A 22,879-nucleotide genomic window follows, 5' to 3' on the forward strand; every position below is an offset into this window, starting at 1 on the left:
GTTTCATTATGACAGTCAGTGCCACGGTGAACATTCCTGATTGGATTAGGTCTTTGTGCAGATCCATGATTATCAGTATAAATTGATTAAAAAAACTGTAAGTTGTATTTTCCCCAGTGACTTGACTATTGGGGAGAGAGTGACTGTGAGCATCATTTTCATCCTTCAGAAATTATCCGGAAGAGCGCGGTACTAGCACGTTCAACTTTTCATTCAGTGGCTGAAACACGATGCTGTCGTCACCGCTGCGTGACCAGAGGTGTCGACAGCTGTCGGCCTTGTTTTTAGGAAGCGTTTTAAGCGGTGCTGACCTGACGTGCAGCACTGTCTCACCCCTTCCGTCCTCGGTTGCTTCCAACATGAGCTGTGTCCACTGCGGAGGGGCCCGGTCGGGGCTAAGCCTGGTTCTCGGCAGGCAGCAGCGCCCTGCTCCGGTTAGCCGAGCCACAGGCCTGGGACGGTCGTGGCAGGCGGCCCCCTCCTGGAGGCTCTGGCCGTGACACCGGCCGTGGCCTGCCTGCGCCACGTGCGGGGCGGGGGTCGGAGCCTTCCCTGTCTCCCCTCTGGAGGACTGGGCGTGGCGGGGGCGGGGTTCTGGGTTCGCAGGCTTAATACGTGGCAGGGATTTCACACTTGTCTTCTGAGAGGCATAGAGTCAGAGGCGCGTTGTAGGATGAACGCTGTTAGCGCAGTACGGAACTGGTAAAGGTGTCCAAGGTGCGTTTGGTTCTCCTGTTGGTCTCTGTGGTCTGTGAAGGCGAGTGGGAAGTGTGTGAGCTTCTGACCGGCTCTTTCCTTGTGTCTGTAGATCCACGTCATAGACTTTGACGACGAGAACAACATTATCAATAAAAATGTGCTCCTGCATCAGGCGGGGGAGATCTGGCACATTAGTGCCAGCCCCTCAGACAAAGGCGTGCTGGCCACCTGCTACAACAAGAGTGAGTATCTCCGGGGGTCTGGGTGCCCGCGGACCACCTGCTTCAGTGAGAGTGAGTGTCCCCGGGGGTCTGGGTGCCTGCGGACCGCCTGCTACAGTGAGAGTGTGTGTCCTGGGGGTCTGATCGTCTGTGGAGGGGTGGGTGCGTGGTCCCTAAGCTGTGGGAAGTGCTGCTTCACAGAGAAGCTGTGACACTGGGTAGATGGAGACTGTAATAAGCGGTTATTACAGTCCAGAGCCCAAGAAAGGAAGCTGGAACCACAGCTGTGCCCTGAGCGTTGACCCCGAGGCAGGGGAGGGACGAACCTGAGGGTCTCCACTGGGGCGGCGCAGCCACACTCATCCTCACTCTCCCGCACCCTCAGAGGGCGGTGGGCTTGCGTCTCACCATCTCTGTGCGCGTGAAACAGCCAGAGGATGACGGGTCAGGGTCTGGGAGCCACGGATCTCATTGCGCATGCGGGCTGCAGGCTGCGTCCGACGTGCTGCCGCGCCTCCACGGGCTTCCGCCCGGCCGGCCGATCACCCTCCAGTCTCTGGGACCCTTTACTGTGTGTACAGCCTACGTCACTGCAACCTGCAGGCAGACAGCATCTTGCAGAGTTCTGTTCTGTCTTGGAAAATGATAGCGAATTTGCTGTAGGTTGAAGTAACCTAGACGTTCAGACACTTTCTCCGAGCAAGCCGCCCTCCCACCCATCCAGCGCCCGTTGGTGTCACGGGAGGACTGGAGACAGAGGCAACGTGTGCCCCCCACGCTATCGATAGGGAGCTGATTCTAACGTTAGCTGTCACCTGTGAGTTGGGGAACTATTTCTCAGTGCCCGGGTGCTGGAGGGGGAGCCGTGTTAGTAGTAATCTCTTGGGACCGTCTTCCGTGTGGAGCTTACTTGGGGCTCCTGGATTCAGGGCACAGAACTGCCAGGGCCAGGCACGGGGTGCTGGGAGTCACAGCATCAACCACGTTCGCTCCTCAGTAATCAAAGTGTCATGTGTCGTGTCCAGTGAGCGTCGTGCTTCCGAAGGGGAAGCAAAGCGCTTGCATCTGCTGACCCCCGGACTCACGGGGTCCTTCAGACAGGTCTCCATGTCTGGCAGGCAGACGCAGGCCGGTCTGTAGGACGGCTCTCTGCCTGGCTCGGGCGGCCTGGCGCGGCCTAGGCGGGGGCTCTGTTTAGGGAACGGGGGCTTCTTGTGTCGCCGGAAGTGCTTGGCGATGACCCGTCCTTCCCTCCCCGGCCCCCCTCCCTGCAGGCGGCCTCCAGGTCCGGCCACTGTCTCCTGCCGACGGGTTGACGGGTGTCCCTCCAGAGACGGCCTCCTCTTCCCTCGGCCTGCAGTCGAGCATCCTCCCTGTCCACACTGGACCTGTGGGGGTGATCCGGGCCGCAGCAGCGCCCCAGGCCCGAGCCGGCTCCTCTGAGGGGTGAAGGTGACCCAGGGGGTCCCAGTGCCCTGGCTGGTGCAGCGAGCCACTTCTTAGGCCTGAAACCTTTCGCTTCTCCCCAGTGACCTGCTGTGTGGAATGGGTGCGACCATGGGCAGGAAGTGTGGCCTTCTATCACTCCGAGAGGGTGTGTGTGGGCTTCAGGGGCTGGAGTTCCTCCTCCTCCTTGTAAGCACCGACAGGAACTGCGGTATAACTTAGCTCACCTGCCAATTTCTAGGTCCCCAGCAGGAGCAGAGGCTGTGCCAGCTTTATGGACTTGTTACTTTTAAAATTGTTTATTGAATTATAGTTGCTTTTCAGCGTGTTAGTTTCTGGTGTGCAGCAAAGTGATTCAGTTATACATATGTATGTGTGTATTCTTTTTCTTATTCTTTTCCATTAGGTTTATTACAACAGATACTGAATATATAGTTCCCTGTGCTGCACAGTAGGACCTTGTGTATTTTACACATAGTAGTATGTGTCTGCTAATTCCAAATTGCTGATTTATCCCTTCCCACCTTTTCCCCTTTGATAGCTATATGTGTTTTTTTCTGTGTCTGTGAGTCTATCTCTGTTTTGTAAATAAGTTCATTTGTATCTATTTCAGATTCCACGTATAAGTGATGTCATATGATATTTGTCTCTGACTTCCTTCACTCAGTATGATCATCTCCAGGCCCATCTGTGTTGCTGCAAATGCCATTATTTCATTCTTTTTTACGGCTGAGTAGTATTCCCTTCAACCCACTCCAGTACTCTTGCCTGGAAAATCCCATGGACGGAGGAGCCTGGTGGGCTGCAGTCCATGGGGTTGTGAAGAGTCAGACACGACTGAGTGACTTCACTTTTGCTTTTCACTTTCATGCCTTGGAGAAGGAAATGGCAACCCACTCCAGTGTTCTTGCCTGGAGAATCCCAGGGACGGGGGAGCCTGGTGGGCCGCCGTCTCTGGGGTCGCACAGAGTCGGACACGACTGAAGCGACTTAGCAGCAGCAGTAGCAGCAGCATTCCCTTATGTATACATACCACATCTTCTTTATCCATTTATCTGTCGACGGACATCTGGATTGCTTTCATGTCTTAGCTATTGTAAATAGTGCTGTGATGAACATTGAAGTGCATATATCTTTTCGAATTAAGAGGTTTTTTTTCCCCCCAGATATCTGCTCAGGAGTGGGATTGCCGGATCATATGATAATTCTAGTTTTAGTTTTTTGGGGGAACTTCCTCCTTACTGTTCTCCATACTTCTGCACCAATTTACATTCCCACCAACAGTGTAGGAGGGTTCCCTTTTTTCCACACCCTCTCCAGCATTTATAATATGTAAACTTTTTGATGATGGCCATTCTGACTGGTGTGAGGTGGTACCTCGTAACTTTAATCTGCATTTCTCCAATAATTAGTGATGTTGAGCATCTTTTCATGTGCCTATTGGCCATCTGTCGGAGAAGGCGATGGCACCCCACTCAAGTACTCTTGCCTGGAAAATCCCATGGACTGAGGAGCCTGGTAGGCTGCAGTCCATGGGGTCGCTGAGGGTCGGACACGACTGAGCGACTTCACTTTCACTTTTCACTTTCATGCATTGGAGAAGGAAATGGCAACCCACTCCAGTATTCTTGCCTGGAGAATCCCAGGGACAGAGCAACCTGGTGGCCTATAGTCCATGGCGTTGAAAAGAGTTGGACACAACTGAGTGACTGAGCACAGCACACAGCACGTGTTTTCTTTGCAGAAATTTCTGTTTAGACCCTCTGCCCATTTCTTGATTGGGTTATTTTCTTGATGTTGAGTCGTATGAGCTGTTTGTTTATTTTGGAAACCAGGCGCTCGTCAGTCGCATCATTTGTGTCTCCCTCCCATGGTTAGGTTGTGTTTCTGTTTCGTTCATGGTCTTCTTTGTTGTGCCAAAGCTTATACATTTGATTAGGTACCATTTATTTATTTTGGCTTCTGTTTCTGCTGCCTTGGGAGACTGTAATGTTCTTGGTTTTAATGGGTTTTGCCACGTTTGGTTTATAGACCTGGTTTGGTGAGTGATAACTTGCATGTAAGCTCATGACAGTCATTACAGCAGAACCATCCCTGCTTTGTCAGCAGCCACGGGAGTGGCAGCAGCTGGCATGAAGGTTGGTGGCCCTGGACATCAGACGCTGTTTCAACACTTCAAGGAGCGGCCGCTCGTCATGCTCCCATTTTACTGATAAAACCGAGGCATAGGAAGGCTGAGTGACTGTCCAGGTTGCGTGTCTGGTGGGGACACAGTTGGGATTTGGCCCTGGATCCTGTTCTGGGCGGTGCCCTTGACAGCTGACAGTGTCTCTTCGGTCAGAGTCCCACCTGGGGAGGAGGGGGCCTGTTTAGAGCCGGCTGATCCATCTGGGGGCCCCACACTGGCGCATCACGAGTCTCCGGCTCCAGACACGCACGCTACTCCCATGTTTAAACTCACCATTCTTCTGAGTTTTTCATGTACTTTAGCGTGGGATGTGGAAAGAGGCAACTCCTTTCCTTCAGGCGGTAGGTGCTCAGCTAGGAGGCGAGAGGTGAGTCTTTTCCCCAGATCCAGGTGCCGAGGATGAGCATGTTGAAAAGAAGTCAGAAAGTTCTCTGGGGAGAGCAGTCTCTGGAGAGCCCCTGGGAGCTCTGTGCTGACCCCAGCCCTGCAGATGTGGGGGTCCCCACAGGGCCAGCCCCAGGTGTCCTCTCCACCCCAGACTGAGTACAGCGGGGCAGGAAATGGAAATGGTCTGCACCCCGTTTTAACATGTACAGGTTTTCTAGGCTCTCTTGCTCTGTGGCTAACAGATCCAACAGGCTTCTCACTGGGAGGGCTGTGCGCTGACCAGCGTCACCCAAAGATGACGTTGCCGGGGGCAGGATCCTGGGTGAGGGCCTGCGGTTCCGTGGGTGCCGAGCAAGGGGGGTGCGTGTGCCGCGTGATCACCAGGTGTATGTTTCGTCAGCTCCTCTTCCGTCTGGGGTTCATATGGACGTCCTTCACTGGGGTCACCATGTCTGGTGAGAAATGGGAAACCAGCCACGTGGAATATTATTTTGGGATCAAGTTACTGTTTTGTTCCAATGCTGTTTCTTTCAGGTTGTAGATACGGTTAACTCTTACTTGCCAAAAAAACTGTTTCTTTGTTGCCTGTTCCCCTGAATGGCTTATCCATCATTGAGGAGTATAAGGTGGCCCTGGCAAAGAGAACACACCCCTGCTCATCTCTGGCTCACCCGCCACTTGCCTGCCTGCGCAGAGGAAGCAGAGCTTCTGCACGGCCTGGACTGAGGGGTGCAGGGCTGAGGGGTGGCCCATTAGAGGGCCTGGCTGGAGGCCAGCGCCGGGCACATGGGGCATGGTGCTCGCCCGGAAGCCCCATGGGGCCGAAGCCCCACCCCAAGGCTCATGGTGGGTGCCGGGCAGGTCACACACTGCTGCTGGCTCTTACCAACACACCATCCCGTTCTGCACGTGAGGAAATGTGGTGACATGACCTCTGAATGCTAAGGTGCCAGGCGCGGGCAGTTCACTTACTAGAGGTCCTTCCAGTTTACTGAGATATAATTGGCATGTGACCTTGTGTTAGTTTCCGGTGTACACCATAACGATTTGAGTCACACACAGTGAAGCTCTCAGCGGCCTTCAGATACGCAGCTCAGACGAGATCAGGCGCGTTCGTCAAATATACGGTACGGTATTGTCAACTGTGGGCTTTCCAGGTGCCGCAGTGGCAGAGTCTGCCTACCAGTGTAGGAGATGCAAGAGACACGGGCTTGATTCCTGGGTTGGGAAGATCCCCTGGGTCTTGGGAACAGCTACCCACTCCAGTATTCTTTCCTGGAGAATCCCATGGACAGAGGAGCCTGGCGGGCTGTAGTCCATGGGGTTGCAGAGGAGTCAGACACTTTGATCACCAAGAACAGACACGGCTGAGCGCACAGCAGGCGCTGTCACCTGGAGGTGCTGTGCTGTGTATCACATCCCAGGACCCGTTTATCTCATGACTGAAAGTTTGGACTTTCTGACCCCTTTCCCCCAATGCTCCACGCCCCCCAAACCACCTCTGGCGACCACCGCTCTATTCTCTGTAGCTGTGAGCTCTTTTGTTTTTTTTCTTCTAGGTCTCACATAGATGTGAGTTCATACAGGGTTCGTCTTCATATGGTGCCTCTTAGCGTGGTGCCCTGCAGGCTCACCTGTGTTGTTGCTAATGAAGGTTGCCTCCTTTTTGCACTGAGTAATGGTCCGCTCTGTGTCCACACCACGCCTCCTGTGTCCACTCACCTGGCAATGGGCACTTGGGTGGCTTCCACGTCTTGGTGTGGTGATGACCCTGCTGGGAGCATAGGGTGCCTGGTGCTTCGTTTAACCCTGAATTACCGCACTTCCAGCAGGACCTTGCTACGGTGATTCGTCGGTGATTCCAGAGCCCCTGACCCACATCCTTTCAGGCTTCGAGGACATTGTTTCTGGGGCAAGGATTTTGTAAACACTTTTTGTTATAAAGATATTTTCTTCTTATTGGTTTTTGTCACCAAGAACAGAGACATAACGGTCCCTACTTTTGAGTGATGTTTGTGATAATGCTCAAATCTTGGCGTTTAGAGGCCGATGAGATCAATGATCTTAACACAGGGCCTTGTTCTCTCTTTAGAAATTGATCATATTTTTACAGACCCAGTATTTTGTTGCTTGTTCCAAATATCCCACACCCACTGGGGTTATTCCTCTCGGCACAGAGTTGTGTGAGCTTTACCATGTTACCAGAGCCTCTGTTGGCCTCTTATTTTTAACTGGAGGATAACTGCTTTACAATATTGTATTGACTTCTGCCGTACAGCATCATGAGTCAGCCGTAAGTACACATCGTCCCCTCCCTCTTGAACGTCCCCACCCATCCCAGCCCTCTGGGGGTCACAGAGCATCCTGTGTTATACAGCAGCTTCCCATCAGCCATCTGGCCTCTGACTTTTGGCCTCACGCAGGTGAGGAGGGTTCTGACTGCCGGGTTCATCTGAGCTAGGCTCACTGCTTCTGGTTTCCGGTTTTGGGTATGGAGGCCTGGACAGTGAGTTCAGACAGCAAGGGCCGCCTGCATTGTGCTTGTGCAGCCATCTGATGGGAGTTAGATGGAGTTCCAGAACATGGGGAGGTTTTTAAATCGCTTCTTTCCTTGGAGACGGAATCCTGGATTGCTTCTTACACTCCTGACTAACCTCTTTGGATCCCATCTGCCTCGTTTCTCTGTCCTCACTGACTTCCTATAGCACCTCCAAATTTAGCATCATCTGGAAATTTAATTAATGTGCTGTTCACCGCTCCTTCCAGATTGCTAATGAAGATGTTAACTGGGATGTGGCCCCCGGGCTGGCCGCTGGACACCTCTCACGGCTTCCCACTCCCGTCGTTCATCAGTGCACCTTGTTCATGGTCCTTTCTCCAGGTTTCAGGCCACGAGGGGGTGCTTAGACAAAGCCCAATTTGAATTAATTTTTCCAGTAAGACTGTAAAAAACCCTGTGCCCAGTTCCTCCCTCAACCCAGCCGTGTCGCTGGCCTTATTCTTCCCTGCCCCGCTCCCCTCGCCCTGCCGCCCTCTCCACGGAGATGCAGGCGGGGCCGCCAGCTGCCCTGGCTTTGTGAGGCTGGACCTTCTCAAGGTGGCTCCTTCCACGGTGCTCTGCCCTGCCACAGTCTCCATCTGCTCCGGTCTGCACGACAGAACCCACAGACGTGCATAAACAATTGCAGCCTGAGGTCCAGGGGTCCTCCGAGGGCCCTCCCCTCGGCTTCTGCTCGTGTGGCCGTCCCTCCGGGCCTGGCTGTGTCCCAAAGCCCTTTTCTCATGTGGATGCAGTCCTTGCAAATCTGGGCTCCATCCTAATGACCTCATCTGAGTCGCTTCTTCAAAGGCCTTGTCCGCCTGTACAGTCACATTCTGAGGTGCTGTGGTGAGGACTTCAGCACGTGAGTTGTGGGTCTGGGGGAAATGGTTCAGTCCTTGAGAGTGGTGGATTTGTGACTCGTTTGTTTATGTGAGAGGTTTGGAAAGAGGTTTGGGGAGGGCTTCTATCCTGGTTAGGTTCTCAGACCCAAATGTAGTAACCAGCCTCCATCACTTGGCGTGTTCCTGGGTTCCAGAAGTGAGCCCACCCATCGGGTGTGCCTCAGGCCTCCCTGCACACACTTTGCTGTTGTGTTTTGACTAGAGCTGAGACCTTGAAGGCCTGCCTTCTATTTTGATGACACTGTTTGGGATGTGGGAGGGGGCATGGCCAAGCATGGCGTGGCCTTGAGCCCTGCCGTGGGGAGGCGTGGCTAGAAGGGAAGGGGGCGTGGCTAGTAAGGGGGTGACCTTGAGAGCCCGGTGGGGGCGTGGCTGGGGTGGACGTGGCTTGGACCCGCCCCTTGGCCTGCCTGGGAGGGGCCGGGCAGTGAGCTAGTGGCTTCCGGGAGAAACGCTGTGCTTGAGGAGGTGGTGGGGGCAGGTGCTGTGCATGCATCTGTAGACAGCTGGGCCGGGGCGGTGACTGCCATGTGGTCTGGGCCCCTGGCAAGAGCAGGACTTCCCGGGAGGAGGCTGGGGGTTAGGAGCAGCCACTGGAAGGGCAGGCCGGAGTGATGCACCCCAGCCCCCCCGCCCCCAGCCAGGCGGTTTCGGGGTCAGATCTGCAATTTTACGAGATCTCAGAGGGACGAGAGGGGGCGGAGGAGGGGGTCCTGACCCTGAGGACCGTGGGAGACCCTGCGCCTGCTTCAGTCAGTGTATTCGTGTCACTCTGGTCCTGCGACTCGCCAGACTTAAAACCCTGTGAAGATGGTCTTTAAAGAAAGGTGCAAGTACCTGAACATGAGAAAAATCTCTGTGTGCTGGTGAAATTTCAGGAAGACTAACAGGCGCTGCATTAAAAAAAAAAAGGTGAACTCAAGATGGAGAACACAGGTAAAAGCGTGCACACAGGGGCGATGAGTTGGGGCTTTTAGAAGCGCCGGGCTCCGCGCCTCCTGAAACCCGGGAAGGCTGGCTGAGTGGCAGCTGGTATTACCAGCAGTGGAATCAATCTCGCGCCCCCGCGCGCGGGGGAGAGCAGCCCACATCAGGACCAGATGAATTTTTCAGCAGCGGAAGGTGAAATGTCAGGAAGACTGTAGATCACGCCGGCACAGGGTCCTCGGGAAATTAGAGCAGTGAAGGGCTGACAGAGCGGCGGTGGTGAAATACTGCTGCCGCGTCCACCTGCTCCCTTTACAGTGAGCTGAGGACGACGGCCCAGCAGACCAAGGGCCGCTGTGCGGTCCTGGGCCCAGCGTCTCCCGGGCCCATGGTCAGGCGTGCAGTTTGGGGGTGGCCCAAGGTCTTGCTGGGACTGGGGAGGGGTGGGAGTGAGAGGAAGCCTGAGGGAGGCTTGGGCCCGCTGATGAAGACCCCAGGGTGAGGGGTGAGGGTCAGATGCACGTGCTGAACTCTTCCTGGCCTCGCCCCCGACTCCTCCCGCCACCTCCCATCTCCTCTCCTGCCCAGGCCCCAGCTTGGGCCTTCAGGTCTCACCCTGACCACTGTAATTTGACTCCTACAACAGATTTTTTTTTAAAGCACAGACGCAGGCTCTCATTTGGCTTCACCACCAGCCCAGAGCATCTGGGAGCCTGTCCTGGCCCCCCGTCTTCCCCTGACCTGGAGCACTTCGGGGCCCTCCTGGACCTGTCTGTGTCTGTGAAGCAGGAAGTATAACTGTGGGCTTCGGGTACCTGGTAAGGGGCTGTCCCAGCTGTCCCGCGTTCTCTGTGAGCTGGCCCCACGCTGCCCTTCTGCTCCCCTGGTCGCTGCACTCTGCCAGTTCTCTGGCTGATTTTCATGCCAATCCCTCCTCCTCAAGCATTCTTCCAGTTGCCTGCCTGTCACAGTCTGTCTGTTCTGAGCCAGCCTGTTCCCTCCACCACCGAGCACCGGGCTGTGTGTGTTGGGAAAGGTGGGGGTGGGAGATGAGGGCTCTGCTAAAGACGGAATGTTCTAGAGCTTCCCTGACCTCCCGGTGCCGTCCAGGTCAGGGGAGCAGACTTCTCCGGAGGTGTGTCTATGCTGACGCTTTCTGTCTTCCCTGATCCTCTCCTGGGCTGCCTCTACTACTGCTGTTCTGTTAAAGACAGCGTGGGTGTCGTTAGATGAGAAGGGGGTGTGGGCCCCCTGAAGGCGTCTGTCCTGGGCCTGGGCGGGCGGCGGCGCAGGGGAGCCCCTCCCTCCGCTCTTACCCAGGATGCCCTGCGCTTTTGGAGGCGAGCTGTTTTGTTAACGCCTGTTTGCGAGCTGTTGATTGTTGGAGCGTGTGTCTGTGTTTAATTCATCCTGCTGCTCGCTTTTAACTCGTATATCTAGACTATTTATGTTTTAAGTTCAGGGTCTGTTAAGGCTTTCCCAGTGACTCAGTCAGTAAAGAGTCTGCCCGCAGTGGGGGTGACCTGGGTTTGATCCCTGGGTTGGGAAGATCCCCTGGATAAGGAAATGGCAACCAACTCCAGAATTCTTGCCTGGAGAATTCCATGGAGAGAGGAGCCTGGTGGGCTACAGTCTGTGGGGTCACAAAGAGTTGGACGCGACTGAGCGGCTGACTTTCACTTTGAGACTGTGTTTAAGTTATGCGTGTGTCGGGCTGCAGCGGCCGTTTTGTTGTCTGTTGTTTGTGTCTTCCCTTCGTTTCTCGTCACTGTCCCTTCCTTACCTTCCTGTGGTTACTTCAACAGTTTGTGAAATCTTATTTATTTATGATGTTTCTGAATATGCTGCTTTGTATCATTTTCTTGGTGTTTGCGCTACATACATGACTTTTCAAGTCTACTTCTAGAGAAGTACAGAAACCTTCTATGTAGGTCTCTCTGTCCTCCTCAGTGAAAAAATATAATCATCTCAAGATTTTCTTGATAGATGTTGACATCAGGTGTGTCGTTTTCAATATACGTATATACTTTTGTTTGTATTGTTTTCGTCTTTTATTTTGCCTTTGGTTAAAAAATAGGAATTTAGTTTCCTAAGTGGTCCTCCCATCAGAGGTGCCCCCCGCCCTCTCCCCGCCACGGCCTGGGGCCATTTTAGCCATTCCAGTCAATGTCCTTACCTCTGTGCTTGGAGACGGTACTCATTCCTTACCTAGTTATTGTTAGAAAAACAGGGACAGCGTGGCAATTCAGAAAGTCTCCATCTTCAACCATAAAACTGTTTCTGCAGGTTGGTTTTGAGTAATGGGATTTTATGATAATTATTCTTCATTAGTCGGTCTGATGTAATTATATAAGATTTAAAAACCTTCCATTTGAAATCAAGCAGGAGCTGTTTGCCCAGGTCTCACGCTTGTTGGTCGCTTCTTTCAGTCTCTGTGTCAGGTGGTGTGACAGGCGGAGCTCTTCCAGGATTCCCTGGTTTCCCTCACTGGTCTGGAAGTTTCCCTCAAGCCCAGGGCATATCACTCAGAAATCAAGTCAGGGACTTATTTGTGGTGCCTCATCATGTTTTGAATTTTCTTCATGTATTTGGGGGAAGTTCCTAGGTTATTAGTCCTGTTCCCCTCACGGAATTAAATCAAGTTTCCAGTTTCCCTTGAGGCTGGGACCCAGCACGTGACCTAAGCTCCTCGGGTCAGATGTGGCCATGCAAGAGGACGGTGAGGTCGCCGGTGTGGGGGCTGCAGAGCTGTGGGCTTTGGGGGTGGGGGCCGGGGGCCGCAGTGCCGTGGCGTCCAGGTGGGAGCGGGTCCCCGGCACGGCGGTGGGCCTGCGCGTCAGCGCTGCTGCTGGGCTAGGCCCCGGTGTGTTTCCAACACTGCCCTCGATGGCCGGACAGGCCCGGTTCTCGTCACGACTGCTGCGTCCGCTCATTCTTCTGCGTCCTAAAGTCATCTCCACTCTCAGTCGACGGAGGCAGCTTTGTGGATGCGGCTGAGGCTGGAGGGCTGTGTGCTGTGCCAGGAGCTGGGTCACCTCCAGTTACCACCCCGGGTGGTACCTACCACGCAGGGGCGACGTGGAGGCCCAGCCTGTTCCCATTCTCACTGGGCTGCCCAGGGCCCCACGTGCCGGCCGCCTGCATGCCGTGTGCCCCTTGCCCTGTTGGGAGGAGACCCCGCCCTGCTGGGAGCTCGCGGTTGGGCGAGGAGGACAGGCGCTACCCAGTACCCCCGCAGTGGTGGTGCCTAGGGCAGGGGCTGGCGGGGGTGGTCAGAGATGGGCCGCGGGCCCAGCGCCAGCTCTCCTGGTGGTGACCACTCGGCTGAGGCACAGGCCTGCCCCTCCTGGACTCCCCCTCCTTCCTCTTCCTCCATCCAGTGCCTGTTGCTGCGCTCGCTTCCTGCGGCCCATCAGTGTGCTAAGAGGCCGTACAGACAAAGTAAGGGACAGAGACGGGACCCCGGGGCAGGGAGGAGGGTGGGGTGGCCTGGCAGAGCCGAGGGCCTGGATTCAGAGGAGAGGACCTTCTGAGGGGTGCCTGGGAGACGACCGTTCTCCATTTACCACACACATTGCAATGGCTCCTTCCTGTGAGTGACTTGAAAGCAAACAAATCCTTCTAGTGTGTTGACGTCTGTTTTTCCCTTCTGAAGATCAGCTCTCCCTGTCACCTGAGAGGGCAGGGCCATCCTGCTCCCTGAGCGCGGGCCGGGCATCAGGCAGGGGCTCCCTCCTCCAGACACTCCATGAGCACCCGTGTCGGATCCGGGACTGGTCAGGTTCAGCGGAATTGGTTTCTTTGCTGCGGACCCAGAAGTTTCCGAACGCCTAGCTCCAGTGTCCCCCTCCGTCGCCGCGCAGGTACTCTCTGCAGGGGTTCCTCTCCTCCCTTCCACTCTGGAGGTTTTGTGCAGCTGTGTGGACTCTGGAGCCCCATGAGGAAGTCCCCTGGGACTCTTCTCTAGCGCACCTAGACATGAACTCTCAAACCGATTTAACGTGACCAGAAATACTTTCCCGAGAGTTGGTTTTTAAGCCAACGTGGTTCAGCTGTGTTCGCCCGAGGGCCAGCACGTGCATCGTGAGCCCCCGGGTGAAACGGGCTGCCCCAGCTGGAAGGGGCGAATGCGCCCTCTGACCAGCAGCCTGCTTAGGAGAGTCCCTTGGCCAGCCGTGGGCGCAGGCCTGTTCTCCTTGGGGTCTGAGGGCCCCCCTCTGCCTGTGGAGGGCATGGGCCTGTGGAGGGAGAAGACCTGTTCTCCTTGGGGTCTGAGGGCCCGCCTCTGCCTGTGGAGGGAGAAGACCTCTCTCCATCGAGTCCCCCGTGTGTTGCTAGGAGCCAGGTTGATCCCAGAAGGCGAGCTTAAGAAGGAGGTGATTTATCATCTTCGAGTGGAGCCCAGCCGGTGAGGACCGGCTTTGTCATCCCCTGACAGTGCTCTCGGGGTGAAGGGGCATGCCCTTGGGGTGAAGGGGCACACGGTCTCTTTCAGGAGCACCAGCCCCGTCACGCGGCTCCACTCATGACCCGACATCTCCCAGAGGGCCCCCTCCTGACACCGTTGCACTGGGGGCTGGGATTTCAGCACAGGAACTTGGCGGGGAGTCTGGTAACCTATTATGACGAAATAGGCATTGCTTCCGTCTCTCTCCACTAGGGTCGTCATCTTGGCAGAAGCTGCCCGAGTGCAGCTGGTGATTTTTAAACCTATTGTCTTAATGGAAGTTACATTGTAAATACTTGGGTAAAACTTAAAAATATACCTTTTTTATAGTATTATTTTGATCTATATCATAATGCATTTAGCAAGCAGCTATCTTTCCTAGCTCCCCTTTGAAAGCAGAAAGGTTATAAATGATAAATATTCAGGGCCCAGCAGACTCAGATACAGAGAAGGCATTCAGGTATGTAATGAACTGTGCACTGCTCACATAAGATCCATCCCATTTTGCCTCCATGTGAATCCTAATTACAAAAAAATTGAATTCTTGACCTCCAAGTGTCTGTGTGGTGAGGCTGGGTATGACCGTGAGCTCTCCCTGAGCTGCGCCCCCCCCGCCCCAGCCGTCCCCACCGCCGCGGGCACTGGCGCTCACACCCGGCGGGCGCTCAGTCCTCGATGTGGAGACTGGGTTCAGGGCCACCGAGCACCCTCATCGAAGCCGGGGAGTCTCGGGAGCTCGAGAGAAGCTGAAGGTCAGGTCTCTTTTCCGTCCTGACCGGAAAGCGGAGGGCTGGCTCCGCGAGGGTGGAGAGGTTCCCCAGGCCTGGGTGCTTCCCTGTGGAGCCCCCGCTCCTGGCCTGGCCTGTCGCGTGAGGGGATGAGACAGGCTTCCTCTGTGTCCCTCTTGTGGCAGAAACAGACACATGTGGTCCTGTGGCCTTTAGCCTGGCTGGTCACAGAAGGACAGGAGACATGGGTGTTCTGCCCCTGTGTCTTGTCCCCTTTCTGTCCCCGCCTTCCCTGGGCCTGCTTCGCCCTTGCCCCCCATCACCTTCCTCCTGGGCAAACCCTGGGGCCAGATTCAGCACGGACAGCCAAGTGGCAGCGTATGTCTCGAAGCCCAAGTCAGAATTAACACCCTTTAGGAAACACTCCCAGAAGCATCAGCCGGAGTGGACTGCTGTTACCCTGGCTTAGGGGCAGTTCTCTCTTGATTGTGTTCCGGGTCCCTGGGAACGTCTGACTTTCCAATCGCAGTCTAACCAGCCCCCCCTTCCCCCCCCACCCCACAACACGTATTAGTGACAAAAAGCACCTTCACTGTAAGGGCCGTCGCTTTGTATCCTTCTGCGTTTAAAGACGGGTTTTGCGTCTCTGATGTGACGTGATGATGACCACTTGGCTTTGTCCTGGGCCGTTTCTGCCCGCCAGCCTGAGTCTAGACCTTGGGGTGGGCACTGGCTCACATGCGCGTGTAAACACAGACCGTGTGGAGGAGAGTGTCGGGAGGTGCAGCAAGAGAGGCCTGGGCCCTGTGAGGCTGGGCGTGGCTGCGGGGCAGGCTGCTCCATGACGAGGGGCAGTTTGAGTGCCTGCAGGAGAGGGGACAGTGTGTGTGTGTGCGCGTGTCAAACGTGTGCACAGATCTGGGAGACTCCCGCTCCAGGGCCTGCTGAGGGCCTGAGCTGGGCAGCGTGTAAGAGTCCAGGGTGCGGGAAGCAGCCGGGTGCCGTGTGGGCGGGAGGCTAGTGGCCTGGGTTCTGGAGGGCCCGGCAGGCTCGGCTCTCAGGACGGTGGGCCACGCTGCAGGGGAGGGAGGCGCACGCATCCGTCCATCCCATGGGTGTTTGTCCAGCTGATGCTTGCTCTGCATGTCCAGAGCTTGAGGACAACAGGCCCTCACAGCCTTCCCTCGTCCGCACCCAGCTGTGAGGCAGACGCCGGACATGCCAGCCGGGGCCTCTGGTGTGTGTGATGCCCCGTGTCCGGAGCACCCTGGCCTTGGCCCTGATTGTGGGGGTGGGACGCTGGGGAGCCTGGACGAGGAGCGGTTCGGGTTCAGCATTGGACAGGGAAGCGTGTCCTGCGTCCGGCCAGCGGGCTACAGGGAGGCGGGTGCGCTGCTGCTGAAAAGGACGTGCCGTGGGCATCTCTGCGGGTTGAAAGCCGAGGCGCTGGCCCAGGTTGGGACCAGCCCTGGGCCTGCGGTGCCGGCCTGCGGTGAGGGCGGAGGGCTGGTTCCGTGCCCCGCTGTTACGAGTCCATGCTCGCTCTGCTTGCTGCACGACAGGCTGATAATGGAGAGACGAGCTGGTGGGGCAGAGGATAGCGGCTTTACACAGAAAGCCAGCAGACAGAAGATGGTAGGCTTGTGCCCCCCAAGGAGCCGTCTTGCTCGAGTCAGAATTCCTGCTGCTTTGATACTAAAAGGGGATGGAGTAAAGTCAGATGCTTCCTCCTTCCCTTTGGGCCCCCGGAGGAATGTGTGAATTTCTTCCTCCTGGAGCTGTTCACAGGTGGTCAAGAGAATTCCTGTGAGCTAAACCAAGCTCACTTCATGCTCATTACCTGGGAGCAGCGTTCCCGGAGATGGGCCATTACGGATAACTGAAGCCTGGAGGCAGCATGTCTTCAGTGATGAACGTGTGTTGGAACGCAGAGGTTCTTCCTTATGACCCTCGGCATCCCGGCTAGGGCGTCAGCACCCAGGGCTCCCTCAGCCCTCGCCCGCCTCCCAGGCCTCCGTATCCACCCCAGGTTCCTGCTGTTGGTTGTGGAGGTGTACCCGGGCATCTGGGTCGTGTCAACTCTCCTTCCCCCTGTCCACACAGAAGGAAGGGACATTCTGAGGCTGGCGTCCTTTGTTTAAAGCCAGATAGAATGCGGGAGTGGCCTCAGGGTGGCTGAGAAGGGAGGCAGAAAGTGGGGGCCCAGAGGCCAGGGAGGACGGTGGCAGGGGCCTGGCTCCAGCCTCCCTCGCCAGCTGGTGGGGAGATGGAATAGACAGTTCTGTCCTGGGAAGACCCCGCGGGCAGTGAGCGCTGCAGAGAGTGAGCCTGGGTGGGAATCCTGGGCGTGGAAGACAGCGTCTGATCCGGGAGATGGTGGGGGGCGGGGGGAGCGCTCTGGCCGCGGCAGGGTGGCTGCTGCCCATCCACGTCCAGGCCTGGGGACAAGGTGGCCTCGAGGGACATCCAGGCTGCGTTCTGTGAGTGCCCCCTGCAGCCACTCGCTTCCTGTGAGAGGAGGGCTGGTGGAAGGCCCTGGGCCCTCCTTTGAGAAGCGCCCCCTCCCAGTAGACCTTCCGCAAGCGCAGGGCCCGCTGTTGTGTGTTTGGAGTAAGACGAGTCTGCTTTTAGAGGTCAGGCTCCAAGGCGGGGTGTGTCTCTGCCGTCCTGCAGCGTCTGACCCAGTTTCAGCGGAGGCGGTTCTCCGAGATGGTGAGGATTGCCCCTGGGACCTTCCGTTTAGACTCAAGTGTCTGCCACCTGGACGTGGCCGAGTGTCCAGGAGTGACACGAGGAGCCGAAGAGGGTGGGGGGAGCGCGAGGCGGGCCCTGTTGCTTAGCAACATTCCCAGCCAGCATCTCTTCTTCCGAGAGCCTGGCCACGGCCTGGCTTTGTAACGGGAGCACTTTGGTTTTTCACAGTAGTGTCCCTGCATCACTGATGGCTGTCATCTGCTTGATGCTGCTGGTCAGAGAGGCAGAAGGGCTTCCCAAACACCCTAGCAGACCTTTTCCCAGCCGTAACGTTTGCTGTTTCACCATCGTCTATTTTCAGAGGAGTTGGTAACTTAAATGAAGATTTCTGAAACTCCTGAAGGGTCCCCAAGTCTGCTCCAGATTCAGTGTATGAGCTCCCTTTTTGTTTGGGGGTGAGGTCGTGGTCTGTGTTTTAGGGGACCTCTGTGTCACTTAGCAGAGGTCAAAGAGCAGTTGGAGAAGGCCTGCTTTTCCAGTGAGGAATCCGGGTCACATGGGGCCCTCTCCACCTGCGGCTCCTTCAGCTCTTCACTGTCTAACTCACCTTGGAGATTTCTCTACTCGCGTCGGAAGTGATGGGAGGACAAAGCCCTGGGTTGGGAGGACACTGGCAGGTCCCCTGGGAGCCGGCGGGGTCCTGTGGTTCCACCCCAGAGGCCACGTGTCCAGGGTTTCAGAGGAACCGCTGCGGGGGAGGGACAAGAACGGTCTCTGGAGTGGCCGTGGGGTGCAGGTGACATGCAGCGTGGAGGCCGGCGGCCTGGGCGGGGCCGGGGGAGGGGACAGAGCGGAGCTCGTCCCCTTGGGAGGACCTTCCTGGTCGTCCTCTGCTCTCGGGAAGACAGGCGGCGCTTTTACCCAGCTCTCTTGGTGGCTCCCCGCCCCGAGAGGGAGGCTCAAGGAAGGACCCACACTCCTGAGAGCAGCGCTGGGGAGATGCGGGACGCGGTGGGGGTTTGGGGGAGGAGCCTGGAGACCGCGGAGGGGGCGGGGCGGGGCGGGGGGAGGAGCCTGGAGACCTAGGAGAGGGCAGGGCGGGGGGGGGGGAGCCTTGAGGGGGCGGGGCGAAGGGGCAGCCTGGATGACACACGTGCGCGCAGGTGAGCGGAGGGGGCAGGTGAGCGGAGGGGGCGGGCAGGCCTGTCTCCCGTGACCACGTCTGCGGACTCGGATCCGTCCACCCAGCCCTTTCCCACCTTGTCACCTCTCGCAGGGGAGGAGGGTCAGGTCAGGTGTCAGCAGGGAGTGTTACCTGGGTCCACCACGCAGACACTCCCGCACCCGCCCCATTCTCAGCCCTCCCCGTCAGGAGCTTTTCAGCATGAAAATCGCACGGTGTGACTAACTTCAGCTGCCTTTGGACTTTGCAAAGATCTGAGCACTTGCAGCTTGTTCAGGAGAAAGTACTGTAAGTATGTAAAATGCTATCAAACCTTCCAAGTAACATGTGTGTGTGTGTGTGTTTCATGGAAAGATCCAGAATTTCCAAACAGTGACCCTGTTCGTTTACAAAAGACTGATGAGCACACAGACGTGGTTTAAGTTGGTCTCTTACTTCTGTGTTTCAGAATCCCCCCTTCACGTCCTGCGCTTTGAGCCGTTCTCAGTAAAATAAAGAGAGCAAAATAAAGAGAGGAAGGAAGGAGGAGCATTTCCAGTGTCTGTCGTTCCAGGGCTGTGCGCTCATTTCTAGCTGGCAGGGGTGGTTCATGAGCGCGTGGCCCAGAGGTGGCTCCTCTCTGCTCTGTGCTTTGCTGGGCCCGTGAGGGACGCTGTGTCCGCTCGTCAGGCTCCAAGATGAGCCTGCGTGTCCGTGTGCAGAGTCAGGCTTCTGAGCTGGCGCCAGCCCCATCACCCCGAGAGCAGTAATGGGCACCAGTGGGGTTCCCCGCGCCTGTGAAGGGCACACGCTTCAGTGGCCGTTCCCTGGGCAACGGCAACCCGAGCCAGCTGGCTCCATCCCCACCCGGCAGCGCGCGCACCCGCCAGGAGCCAGCGCCGCAGCCATGGCCGTCTGTGGGCTCCGATGGTGCACGTTTGCAGTCAGGTGTCAGGGCCCAACCGAGGAGGAGCCCCTGGGCGGCAGGCCTCGGGGCACTGGGCCAGACATGCGGCCGCAGCTGTGGGGCGTGGGTGCCTGAAAGGAGCTGCGTCTGCAGGAAGTCAGGTCAGAGAAGGGCAGAGCTCTCTGGGGTCTGCAGTGCGCCTGCTGGAGGGCGAGGCCTTGGAGCAGCCCTGCCCCGAAGAGCTGCAGGGTCGGCGGTCAGGAGGGGCCCTGGCTGGCCCTGGCCTGCTCTCTGCTGGGCGCCAGCATTAGGGCTGCGGGGCGAGAGGCGGGTGGCCTGGGTGTATCCCTGTGGTTGCTCAGCACGCGCTGCCAGACAGACTCGGGGAGTCAGGACAGTGCTGGAGCCGCATGGAGTCCAGCTACGACTGTGAACGTCCCTGGGGGTCTCAGGAGTAAGGATGAGGGTGGTCTCAGCAGAGCTGGGCGCGCAGGGCTTGGCTGGAGCTCTGGGGTGAGTGAGATCATGGGCGCACACCTGTGCCTTTGGGTTCGCTTGGTTCCACCTGGCTGGGTGTCGGGATGACACAGGGCTGAGGAAGGGCCAGCAGGCCGGCTGGGGTGGGCAGCCGGGGCTCTGGGCTGGGAGGCCACAGAAAGGTCGCTGCCAGCTGGAGGTGGCGGGGTCCCGGAGGGATGAGGGTTCTGGCCCACTTGGGGGTGAAGCTCCCCAGACACCTGGCACCACACCACTCATGGGACCCCTTGCAGAGCCTGTCTCCCCGCAGCACCCAGACCCCTCCACCGGGAAGGCCTGGGAGGTGCCGGGGCAGCTGCGTGGTCGTCACGGAGCAGGCTGCGGCTGGCGCCTCCGGAGCTGAGACGGGAGCACATGGAAGGCGGCATCCCAGCTTTGTGGGCGTGTGGGCCCTTCTCAGGCCCTTCCCGTTGCCTCTGCATCTCCTTTAAAAGCAGCCCCATCCTCTGGTGGGCCCCCGAGACAAGCAGCCCCCCGCCTGGGTCGGTGGCTGTGGGAGGGGCACCAGGACGATGCACTGGGGGTCAGGAGCCGCCCGCCCTGTGGCTATGGGCCGGCTGCTGGTAGTCCTCTCGGAGGTCGCCGTGTGCCCGCGCCGCCTCGCATCAGGGACAGCAGCACGCTGGACACCGGCCTCACCGGCTCGGGGAGCCGCCTCCTGGAACCTTCTGCTGCCTTGCAGGTTCCCTGTGGGTTTAGCGTGGGCGTGAAGGAGCTCCGCACACAGGGGCCCCCAGACGTGCTCTGTTCCCCCGCCCCACAGTGTTCCGAGGGGAAGGGGATGCCCCGCTTCCTGCCCCACTGGCTCTGCTGTCCCTGGAAGGGTGGGGACCCTGCTCCCTTCCCGTTGTACCGTCTGGAGTCTGCACGCAGTGCCTGCCGGCCCTCTGAGAGGGGGCCCAGGCCTCCGTGTGTGGGTCTGACGGTGAGATGGGGTGTGATGTGCTGGGCAGGGACCGTGTCAGCTCTCACAGGGCCCTTTCCTCCTGCCGCCGCTGCCCTGGGAGTGGTTGGCTTTCCGGGGGAAAACCTACAGGATGTTCTTGGGGTGCTGCTATGGCGTCGTTCCTCAGTGGAACCCAGGTTTCCTGGAAGGCAGGGCCCTGGCCTGTGAACTGTCTCAGGAGCCGAGTGAGGGGCAATGACTCCATCGTGGGGGCTCAGGGCAGGTCCCACCTGGTCAGTCCCGAGTCTGCGGTCACACCCACCAGGCGCTGGAGGACCTGGCCCACCTCCTGTCTCCTCTGCACAGCCGGAGCCCAGGGCTGGCACGCTTCCTCCCTGTGCCCGCTGGCGCTCATGGCCCGTCCCCCCACCCTGCTCCTGCCGAGGCACTGCCTGCCCACCCTCAGGCATCTCGGGGTGCAGGGCTCCCACCACTGGGGCAGATGCCAAGGCATCGCCCGGCCCACCCTCAGGCATCTCGGGGTGCAGGGCTCCCACCGATGGGGAGACACCTGGCTGCCCTTTGTTTCTCACTGCAGGCTCCTGCAGCACCTGAAGGCCAGGGCTGGTGGGGAGGCGTGGTGGGCACCTCCCTGGGTGCTGGCGGGCCAGCCGGGTTACACCAGCTCAGCTGGATCCCACCTCATCAATCTTGCTCAGCCCGTGTCAGCCGGCAGAAGTCTCTGAAAATAGCCTGAGATTCCGAGTCACCACGCCCCACGGAAGCCTCCTCCCCCGCGGCTGTGGATCAGACTATCCCCGGCCGGGCTTTGCTCAGGCTTACAGAGGCGCTAATCTCCTCCGAGTCCGCGAAGCCTGGACTGCTGCTCCCTACCGTGGTCCGCGCCTGGCGTGGGTGCACTTGGCACCCTCGATGCGCTCTCACATCCATTTGCCTGATTGCCTTTTTATCTAAGTGCCTTCAGATCGAGTGTTACACGTAACAGTCAGGCCAGCGTCAGATGGGCCTTCTAGACACAGCTCACAGCGCACGTTTTCCCTTTCAGAGTGCCAGGCTGTTCCCAAGCCAGGAGGCTTCAGCTGGCTTTGGACTGGTGTGAATGAGCCCCATGAGCCGGGGGTGGACACTTGGGTCCCTGGGCCTCGGTCTCCTCATCTGAGAATGTGGGGCATGGTGGGGAGTTGCCTGCACTGGATCGTCTGTGGGTCTGAACCTGCGGTGAAGACCAGGCTCATAGGAGGTGGCCCTGTCCATGTGGTGTGGGGTAGGGGGCTCCCGGTCACCGGAGTGGAGCAGTAACTCTGGCAGTTACACTGCGGGGCCTGACTTCAGGGTAGCTTTGAAAACAGAGATAAAAGAAGAACGCCTCGGTGGTCGTTACAGCATCTTCCTTCTAAAGATCAGGTTTTCCTTCTTAAAAGCACCTTGGGTTCTTTGATAGCTGGTGGATGTGTGTTGAATGCTCAGTTGAGATCCATACAGATGTGGAAACCCTCAGAGCCTCAGAGCCCATTTGCGTGTCTCGGTGGGCACACCTCCAGCGCTTCTCAGTTAGCGCTGTTTGCCTTCCATTTCATCTGCTTCTGATGCCTTGGAGAGTTTCGATAATGCCTACCATATTCCTTGGACCAAGAGCGCACCCTGACAGTACTCTGCAGCCCTGCACATCCCTCGGGCGGGTAATGTCAGCAGGCGCCTCCCGGTGGCTTTCTGGTCTTCCTCAGGATGGTTCTGGTGTTTGTCTTTCAGTAAGGGGCTTCGGACTCGCCTCGTATTGATGGAATTCTTCCTGCCAGATGCAGTCCGGTTTCAGAATCGCCGGCCTCCATCCCTGGTCTGGAGCAGGCCCTCCACCCGCCCGACTGGTCCCCCGGGCCCTTCCCGGTCTGGTCCTCGGAGGCTCAGCCCTCATTGCTCTCGGCGTTAGTTCAGCTCGTTGTGTCCCACATGGCAGTGCTGGCCATGCCCCACGCCCCGAGGGCCCCGGGCCTGCGATCCTGCTCAGAGCGCCTCTGTGTCCACTTCCACGTGCCCACAGCTTCCTGGGGGCACAGGTCAGGTTGCTTCTGTTCCCAGCAGCTTCCTTCGACTCCCCTGCAGGGAGGGCATCTCCTCCCTTCAGCACCTCGCCTGGATTTGCAAAGATCTGGACCTCGTGTTACGCAACCGTTTGATCATGTTTTGC

The 22,879-nt window shown here is 57.6% G+C and overlaps 1 protein-coding gene across 4 annotated transcripts in view; it reads left to right on the forward strand.

Annotated features, from left to right (window-relative positions):
• The window catches only part of EIPR1 (EARP complex and GARP complex interacting protein 1), an 80,702-nt gene that overhangs the window by 14,452 nt on the left and 43,371 nt on the right, over nucleotides 1–22,879 (forward strand). For 2 of the 4 annotated variants that reach the window (XM_070795418.1, XM_019966864.2), the window contains exon 3: nucleotides 809–941. The exons of 1 other annotated variant lie outside the window; for it this stretch is intronic. In XM_070795418.1, the coding sequence (XP_070651519.1) occupies nucleotides 809–941 (133 nt within the window). Of the gene's footprint in view, nucleotides 1–808; nucleotides 942–19,113; nucleotides 19,412–22,879 lie in introns of those variants that run through there. One more of the 4 variants, XM_070795420.1, reaches the window with a different exon arrangement.

Source organism: Bos indicus, chromosome 8 (assembly GCF_029378745.1).
Source record: "Bos indicus isolate NIAB-ARS_2022 breed Sahiwal x Tharparkar chromosome 8, NIAB-ARS_B.indTharparkar_mat_pri_1.0, whole genome shotgun sequence".
Taxonomy (NCBI): Eukaryota; Metazoa; Chordata; class Mammalia; order Artiodactyla; family Bovidae; genus Bos; species Bos indicus.